The 10,000-nt window shown below is 41.6% G+C and overlaps 1 protein-coding gene across 3 annotated transcripts in view; it reads right to left on the reverse strand.

Moving 5' to 3' along the window:
• hm13 (histocompatibility (minor) 13) overlaps positions 1–10,000 on the reverse strand; it is a 29,959-nt gene that overhangs the window by 5,455 nt on the left and 14,504 nt on the right. For all 3 annotated transcript variants that reach the window (XM_028583865.1, XM_028583863.1, XM_028583864.1), the window contains 5 exons: positions 9,524–9,609; positions 7,210–7,335; positions 3,845–3,902; positions 1,510–1,630; positions 1,119–1,221 (listed from right to left, as the gene is read on the reverse strand). In XM_028583865.1, coding sequence (XP_028439666.1) covers positions 1,119–1,221; positions 1,510–1,630; positions 3,845–3,902; positions 7,210–7,335; positions 9,524–9,609 — 494 coding nt within the window. The remainder of the gene's footprint in view (positions 1–1,118; positions 1,222–1,509; positions 1,631–3,844; positions 3,903–7,209; positions 7,336–9,523; positions 9,610–10,000) is intronic.

The raw sequence follows: 10,000 nt of genomic DNA on the forward strand, positions 1-10,000 counted from the left end.
CACCAGACTCTATGTAAATAATCAAGACTTTTAGTGTGTATAGAGCCAGCATATCTCCACCAGACTCCATGTAAATAATCAAGACTTTTAGCGTGTATAGAGCCAGCATATCTCCACCAGACTCCATGTCAATAATCAGGACTTTTAGCATGTATAGAGCCAGCATATCTCCACCAGACTCCATGTAAATAATCAAGACTTTTAGCGTGTATAGAGCCAGCATATCTCCACCAGACTCCATGTCAATAATCAGGACTTTTAGCATGTATAGAGCCAGCATATCTCCACCAGACTCCATGTAAATAATCAAGACTTTTAGCGTGTAAATAATCAGGACTTTTAGCGTGTATAAAGCCAGCATATCTCCACCAGACTCCATGTAAATAATCAAGACTTTTAGCGTGTATAGAGCCAGCATATCTCCACCAGACTCCATGTAAATAATCAGGACTTTTAGCGTGTATAGAGCCAGCATATCTCCACCAGACTCCATGTCAATAATCAGGACTTTTAGCGTGTATAGAGCCAGCATATCTCCACCAGACTCCATGTCAATAATCAGCACTTTTAGCGTGTATATAGCCAGCATATCTCCACATGTAAATGGGTGAATTAAGGGTTTATTTCAACCAAACCAGAGTGGTGATTGTTGGAACAGTGGAAAGATGAACCAAGACGGATTTTGACAGTTTTATTTAGTTTCTGTCCACTTTGAATGAAGTGTGTTTTAAGATGATAAAAGTCCTGATTATTTACATGGAGTCTGGTGGAGTTTGGTGATGGTGATTTCGGGGCTGTTTCATGTTAAACTAAAAGGATCTTACTCTTTAACTAAAAGGTCTATCTCTGTAGGGATGCATCCCATAATGTTGTCAGACACAACAACAGAACTTTTAGTGGACAATGACTGATGCTGAACATTAGTCCTGTAGGGTTACATTACAGCCCGGTTCGTTTAAAACTGGACCAGTGTCAAAGATTGTTGTACCCATCAGTTACTTAGACACAAAAACATAGGAAAATACAGTCCAGGTTGAAAAGGTTGGAAGTTAGCATTTAAGTTTCAAATTTCAACCACTTTCCATATACCTCCATGTTTAGGAGCCCCTGTCTCGTACCTGTGCGTGTTTGAAGGTGTGCATGATGAAGATGGTGAGGCCCAGTCCGAAGATGTAGGCCAGGAAACTGGAGTAGAAATACGTCCGGCTGTTCTTCTTCAGGCTGCAGGAAGAAGTATGTCATTACGATCGTGAGAAACATTAAAGCCATAAAAGGAAAATGGAAGAAAGAATCTGTCACATCATGTTTTAAGCCCCCAACGTCTCCTTCCAGGCAGCACTATCTGGAAGGCACTAGGATTAGGCAGTGGTTATGGTTAAGGTTACGGTAAGGGTTAGGTGCCTTGAAGTCAATGGTCGCAGCGCTGCCTGGAACGAGACGTTGGGGGCTTTAAAAACGCCATCGAGCCGCATTATGAACAGAAGAGGAGGAAAAGGGGGCGGGGCTTACCTGACGTCAAAGCGCAGCAGCAGAGCGATGAAGATACCGGGGATGACGATGTCTCCCAGACCCAGCATGGCAAAGTTACTGGCTTCAAGTCCTCGCTCCAACAAGTCCTGGGGAAACACCACTGGGGGGGAGACACACAGAATGAGACAGAGAGAGAGAGAGACAGAGTGAGACAGAGATATGTTTATTTTTTAATGTAACTTTATTCTATCAATCCTCCAACAGCTGGTTCACAACTGGGCTGCCCGCTCAGCACTTTAAAAATATTGTTTTTTGTCTTTATTGGTAAATGTGTGACATGCATGTGCAGCTGTCTTTAATTTCAATGTTCCTTTTACATTTTACAAACCCTCTGGCCCTTTTTTCTTTCATCCCAAATGTGAGTTTTCTCAGGTTTTTGCATATCGCTTCTTTTAATTTTACTTCTATAAGCACAAATAAAAACCCACTGTGTATGAAAACAGCTTTTAGATGCGATACAACTGGCTGCATGGTGACTTAAGACTAAAAATAACCAACTTTTCTGTGAATTAGTCGTGCTGATATTCGGTACTTGCAGCAACAATGAGACCCTGGTAGGGGTGTACAATATATCAACTCAATTGTTTATACACTTCACTTGGTAGCGTTGCAATTCCCCGACTCCTTTCCTGGTTCTCCTTCTCCATAAACAACATGAGATCAAGGAGAGGGTTAACTTCTCCTGGTTCTCCTTCTCCATCAGCACCATGAGATCAAGGAGAGGAGTAACTTCTCCTGCTCCAGATCTCCCACCGTGTTCAGAAAGAACAGAGGAGACACTTTGGTTCTCTAACTATAACGTTAGAGTCGCTACTCACTCCGAAGAAAAACGCCTTCACTCTCTCACTTCTTCCTCGCTCTACCACACACACACCGGCTGGCTCGACGCACACACCAGCGGAGAAGTATAAACAAACATCAGCTGCGTGGAGCGCCTTATTTAGGTGCCACTTAAATACTGCGCTTCTCTCTGATGATCCGAAAACGGACATTAGAGGGAACATCGCCGCACGGGGTGGCTAGTTAACAAACACTTGGCATTAGCGTTAGCGCTACACCTGACAGCAGGTAACGTTAGCCTACCGTTAGCTAGCAGTTAACCGAGCATACGACTCGTCAAGTCGTCTGAACTCAGAGGACCCCGAAGTTCACTTTCAAAGATGGCTACGTCGTGCATCACACGTAGTAAACATTGTGGTTTTCTACAATTTTAAGCACTTTTGTCTTTGTTGTAACCAAATGAAGAAGTGGTACACATAGTGCTGTATACTGTTACCTATAGACATGTCTCTACAGTCTTATTAGGAGTTAAACATAGTGCTGTATACTACTACCTATAGACATGTCTCTACAGTCTTATTAGGAGTTAAACATAGTGCTGTATACTGTTACCTATAGACATGTCTCTACAGTCTTATTAGGAGTTAAACATAGTGCTGTATACTGTTACCTATAGACATGTCTCTACAGTCTTATTAGGAGTTAAATACCACCTGATTAGTTATTTTGGAGCTTGTGCAGCTGAAATTGTCTAGAGATGCTCGGTTGCTATGACAACAATGGCTTTAAGCCGAGTCTGGAGCAGAAAGCAGAGCAGTAGCCTAACGTTAACGTTAATCAAAACGTAATTTTAATGTATCAAACTGTGAAATATATTTGAGTAATATGTCAATAACTGGGTGAATAGAATCCTAAATGTTACTAAAAATGTTACAAAAATCCATCTTTTCTCCGACTCGTAGTATCGTGTGACAAAAAGAACGCAACAACCCCGCAGGTTATTCGTTTTCCGACACGGATGTGACGTCACACTCGAGCTACTGGTCGCGATCACAAGACAAAGAGAACGCACCATTAGGTTTGGCCTCGCCAGCCTCGTGCTGCATTCAAAGTAATTGTAAAATACCCTTTTCCCAACCAGTAACAGGAATTTTTGAAATTATTGTTATAAGTTATTGTTTGTACATTTTTAATATTACATTATAAATAAAATATATATATATATATATATATATATATATATATATATATATATATATATATATTATATATATATATATATATATATATATATATATATATATATATATATATATATATAATTCTTTCAGTTCAGGCAACATTTTAAATGTATTGTTTTAGCACTGGGAAATCTATTTTTGATGCGTTTTCCCATAACTTTGGTAATTTTACATATGTTTAAAAATATCGAAATTAATATTGATATCGAAATATTCATTATCGATATCGCAATATCACATTTTTTTCCAATATCGTGCACCCCTAGACCCTGGCAACAATGTCACATACTTACATTTGATTGGTGCTTCAAAGGACTTGGCAACCGTTACCATGACGTTGGTCCCAAACACCTGGAGACAAAGAAAGGATGCTTAACTTATCTGAGCAGATGTAATGTTCATTTCTCTTTACTGAGATGCTCTCACGTCCCCCTATTTCCATACCAGGGCTTCTCAAACGTATTAATAATAATAATAATAATATTCACTCAGCATAACATTTGTATTCAAGGTTGGAGGTCCGGAACGATCGGCAACAACAAATCTACTCACTTTTAACTTTAAAAAAGGTCCAGTGTGTGGGAATTTCTCTCCCGTCTAGCATGGAGCTCATATATCGCAATCAACACTCTCGCACCACGCAGTTCAAAGTAGGTATCAGCTACAGTAGCCTTCACGCTTCAAAAAGCCGCTCTCTTGCTCTTTTCAATCTTCTTTTTTGGGAGAAGAAGAAGAAGACTTCTGTTCCTGAAATTTGGGATTTTGAATACGTGTGGCCCTCCATGTTTTCCTTCTTCTAACTTGCCACCGGGGCCGGGAAGCTACGAAACCCATTAGCAACATTAGCATCACCTGTGAGTTTATCATGCTACATTACATGTCATTTAGCTGACGCTTTTATCCAAAGCGACTTACAATTGCTATATATATACGCCTCTGGAGCAACTAGGGGTTAAGTGCCTTGCTCAGGGACACATTGGTTGATGTATCACAGTGGGAATCGAACCCAGGTCTTCCACACCAAAGGCATGTGTCATATCCACTGCTCCATCACCACCCATGTAACAGAGAAACAGGAAAGGTGGAGCAGTATGTCCTGTATCTCACACACACACACACACACACACACACACACACACACACACACACACACACACACACACACACACACACACACACACACACACACACACACACACACACACACACACACACACACACACACACACACACACACACACACACACACACACACACACACACACACACACACAATGTCTCCTACCAGCTAACGTATTTCTAGAAGCAGCATGAATATGGAGCTTCTACTCCAGTTCATGCAAACGCATGTTCAACTTCCAGCCAATAGGAATACTTGGAGTTGATGGTGGAGGTAAATATTCATGAAAAAGGACACGTTGGTGAACGGGGCAACACAGATTTAGATAATGAACATCTAAACACGTTACACACTGGACCTTTTATACAACATACATTCAAGCTGAATAGTCTGTTTCGCTGTTTAACTTTTGTACGGATACCCAACAGAACCTCTCGGAAAGCTTTTCGGTGGCCTACTTTCTCTGTAATAACATTTAAATTTAACCGATATTCATCCTATTTAAATGACTATTAGGAATCACAATGGGCTGTCCGGTGTAACTTTAGGAGACATTGAATACAAAATATCGCTTTATGCTGATGACATATTACTGTTTATTACCACACCAGAGTATTCTATACCCACTTTGGTAGCAATTATATGTCAATTTGGTCAAATTTCAGGGTACAAAATTAATTAAAGTCAGAGGCCTTGCCACTGGTTGACTTTGGAGACCATGCAACCCTTGTCAATTTTCAATTTAGATGGTCAAGTGCTGGCTTTGTTTACCTGGGCGTCAGAGTATCAGCTAAGGTTGAAGAATTGTATAAGTTGAATTTTAAGCCAACTTTGACAGCAGTTAAATGTGATCTTGAAAGATGGTTCGATCTCCCTCTGTCATGGATGGGCAGGATCAGCCTGATGAAGATGAACGTGCTTCCCAGAATATTATATCCAATGCAAATGTTACCACTTAGGATCACTACAAGGGCATTTTTAGGTATAGAAAGAGCTCTCTCAAATTTCATATGGCACGGAAAGAGACCTAGATTAAAGATGAAGACTTTACAATTACCCGTTAACAGAGGGGGGTCAAGCCCTTCCCAATTTTTTGTATTATAACTGGGCCTGTCATGCACGCATAATATCAGACTGGCTCAATCATTTTCTCCACCAGGAGGGAACCCTGGTGAATGCCTGGTGCTGTGCCCCTTTTTCCCCCCATCAGTCTTATTTCAATTGACAAAGGTGAATCCATGGCAGAGGTTAAAAATAACCCCATTATGCTTAACACTCTAAAGACTTGGCGTGATATCGCTAGATATGTTGGTCAGAAAGGCTTTTCATTAGCATTACAACCTATAACCCAAAATAAAGCTTTTCCTTCTGGTGTGGGGAAAAGTATTTTCAATGTTTGGTACTCAAAGGGACTAAGATTTGTGGGTAATTTATTTGAAAATGGTAAATTTATGTCATTTTCACAACTTCAGAATAAATACCAAATACCACACAGACACTTTTTTGGCTTTCTTCAGGTTAGACATTTTGTACAGTCCAATCTTGTACTTCCAACAGACCAATCAATAGAGAATCCAATTGATGGCCTCCTCCTTACTTTATTTTCAATCGCTTGCAATAACAGAACATTTATTTCACTTTTTTATGAAAAACTGTACTCTCTTAATTGTGCCAATGTTAACAAAAACAGGGAGTCATCGGAAAAGGATTTGGAGGTTGATCTTGATACGGATATCTGGTCAGATGCATTTGAATCTCTTAAGAAACTGTTTACGTGTAATAGACTTAGAGAGAGTCAGTACAGGATATTGCATAGATTGCAGCGCACTCCTCATTTTCTAAACAAGATTAACCCCCAAGTCTCTCCCCTCTGTAGGAAGTGTAAGAAAGAAGTAGGGACCTACTATCATTGTATTTGGCAATGTCCCTTAATACTCAGGTATTGGAGGAATATTTCTCAGGAGCTAAGTTGAATTTTTCACAAAACAGTTAAACCAGAACCAGTCTTGTTCCTTCTGAATCTAGAGCAGCTCTCTCTATCTGCAGGGCAACTATTGTTACTGGGTAAACTCTTACTTTTAGCAAGGCGTTGTGTTCTGTTCCAGTGGATTGAGGAAAAAAAACCCTCGGTCACACACTGGTACAGAGAAATACTTAAGGTTTTTCCTCTGGAACGCTTCAGTGCCACACTAAGGGGCAATACCAACTTGTTTTATAATATCTGGCAACCTTTTCTTGATTACCTTCCTGGTGATCTTGCTGGTTTGCTGCAGGATGGGAGACCACATTTTGTCTTCACCAATAAGTCATAAACTCTTTTTTTTTTGTGTTTTGTTGTAAACAATAATGTAGGTTATGTGATGTGACATGCGGTGTGCAATTTGTGTGTGTGTGAATGATTTCCCCCTGTTTTGTATGTTGGTAATAGCTGGGCTTGTTGGTTTGTTGTTTGTTTAAAATTAATAAAATATATCGAAAAAAAAAAAAAAAAAAAAAAAAAAAAGATGTATAAATGTATAAATTGACTGTTGGTCTCACCCAGAAGACGTCGTAGACGAACAGCCCCCCCAGCAGGATGCAACCAGTGCTGACGTTGTTCAGGTGGAGCAGCTCCACACCGTTCAGGGCAAACGCCAGGCCAAACAGGTTATTGGCTATCCAGTGCTGTGATGTCACAAAACACAGACAGGTTATTGGCTATCCAGTGCTGTGATGTCACAAAACACAGACAGGTTATTGGCTATCCAGTGCTGTGATGTCACAAAACACAGACAGGTTATTGGCTATCCAGTGCTGTGATGTCACAAATCACAGACAGGTTATTGGCTATCCAGTGCTGTGATGTCACAAATCACAGACAGGTTATTGGCTATCCAGTGCTGTGATGTCACAAATCACAGACAGGTTATTGGCTATCCAGTGCTGTGATGTCACAAATCACAGACAGATTATTGGCTATCCAGTGCTGTGATGTCACAAAACACAGACAGGTTATTGGCTATCCAGTGCTGTGACGTCACAAATCACAGACAGATTATTGGCTATCCAGTGCTGTGATGTCACAAATCACAGACAGGTTATTGGCTATCCAGTGCTGTGATGTCACAAAACACAGACAGGTTATTGGCTATCCAGTGCTGTGACGTCAAAAATCACAGACAGATTATTGGCTATCCAGTGCTGTGATGTCATATATTATATGATATTATATGGCATCCGAGCATGGCTTGACATTAACCTTTTTAAGCTCACCAGCCACTGTGGCGAGTGGTTTCCCCAAAAGCTACTATCCACTCAGCATCTCCACTAGCCACTATTTTGTGGTAAATTATGTTTTATTTGAATAAAGTTGACTATGGTGTGCCACAATTAACGTGAAGAACCAGATTAACAAACACTTGTAAATGTAAATGAGCTGTAAACACCTAAATCAAGACTACATAAAATATAACAGCAGTCATCAAATATTCAGCTCTGACAATGTGTGTAAAGATCCTTTTTGTATGAAAACATGCAACCAAATAACACAGAGAGTAGCTTCTTATTGTATAGGCTAGGTGGTGGAGGTGGAGAAGATTAGCTGAAAGTGGTTTGGAGCGCTCGCGTGTCTCTCAGCCGTGCCCTCGGTGACGGGAAGCTTATCGCTCAGACCAAATGTCCTGCTGCGCCATCTCGGATCTTCTTCTATTCAATTCAAATTTCAATTCAATTTTATTTATAGTATCAAATCATAACATAGGCTATCTCGAGACATTTTACAGATAGAGTAGGTCTAGACCACACTCATACTCACACACATAATTTACAAAGCCCCAACAATTCCAACAATTACAGTAATTCCCTCAAGAGCAAGCAGTGCGACAGTGGCGAGGAAAAACTCCCTCTTGGGAAGAAACCTCGGACAGACCCAGGCTCTTGGTAGGCGGTGTCTGACGGGCCGGGTGGGGGTTCTACAAACCTAAAACTTACACAGTCTACGAGCTGCACAGACGCAACAGTTGCCTCGGCTTGCTATGTCGCGTGCAGAGCTCTGGGGGATATTTTAAGGAATCGCCGCGGCTTGCTGGTCTGGTGTGCCGCTGCACACTGGGTCACAGCTGTGTTCCTGTGTCAGACAGTGGCCTAGTACTCCAGCCACCAGTGTTACAATATAAAAAAGGCACAACACCCGCCATTGTGGCTAGTGAGAGCAACTGTAGCTGCATCTCATCACCCTTATTTGATAGCTCCTCGAGTCCTCTCCGGCCGAACCGGAAGTTGTTCTGTCCCTACGCGGTGAGCTCTTATTTCCTCCCCCGAAAATGATCATGGAAGAGCTACAGGCGAGGATACAGAGAGCAGCCTTCTTGGAAGCAAAATTAGGAATCCCACTATGGCCACGCCAAGACTTGCCCTACGAAGCAGCTCGATTGGTTGGTTAGGCATTTCACCTCGAGTGGTTAAGGTTAGGGGATTGGTCAGGGGATAGGACCTCTACATGTAAGCATGGATGCCTGGCCAATAGCAGTGTGTGAACGCTATTGAAGGGCGGGTCTTGGCGTGGCCATAGTGGGATTCGTAACATCGCTTCCTGGTAGCCGTGCAGCTAGAGGAGTGGCTAACTCCGCCCAAACAGCTGCCCAACTCATGTGGCGCTTCAGAGGAAAGGACGTCTCATCCCTTTAAAAACACATTTGCTCGGTTCCTCTCTCCTCCCATAATTCCTTGTGCCTCTCCCGTGCCTCCTCTGTGGGAGGGACTAAGACGCTAGGAAGGGAGACAAGTGGAGGACTCAAGGAGGCAATTTAAGAGCTATGAGAAGCCCTGCAGCCGAGTCCAAACAGGTTTTTATGCGATTGGTTACGGACATTACCTTCTTGAGCAGGTACCAGACCCCCACCACGCTGCTGATGAGCAGACACACCAGGTTCTTGGTGTCAAACTCGTAGTTGACTATTTCTGCAGAGAGACAGAGACAGACAGACAGAGACAGAGACAGAGAGAGATATAGAGATATTAGGATTGTGGGTGGTGTAGTTTTTCTCCATAAGATAGAGGATAAAACATGTTCTTCTTAAAAAAAAGGTTGATTTAATAGACTTGTAGCTTCTTCAGGAGCAGAAACAGCTCCATGTGTGTTCATAGGATCCCTCTGATACATCTAAAGAGGCTGTCCTTCCAGGAAATTCTAACTGGAAACACTTTCTAGTGAAGAAATTAGGGCTGGGCGATATGGAGAAAATCAAATATCACGATATTTTGGACCAAATACCTTGATATCGATACTGAACCATATTGTAGTGTTGACTATTGGTGCTTTCACAAAATTTTTTACACATTGAGATTTTTT

Source organism: Perca flavescens, chromosome 7 (genome assembly GCF_004354835.1).
Source record: "Perca flavescens isolate YP-PL-M2 chromosome 7, PFLA_1.0, whole genome shotgun sequence".
Classification (NCBI taxonomy): domain Eukaryota; kingdom Metazoa; phylum Chordata; class Actinopteri; order Perciformes; family Percidae; genus Perca; species Perca flavescens.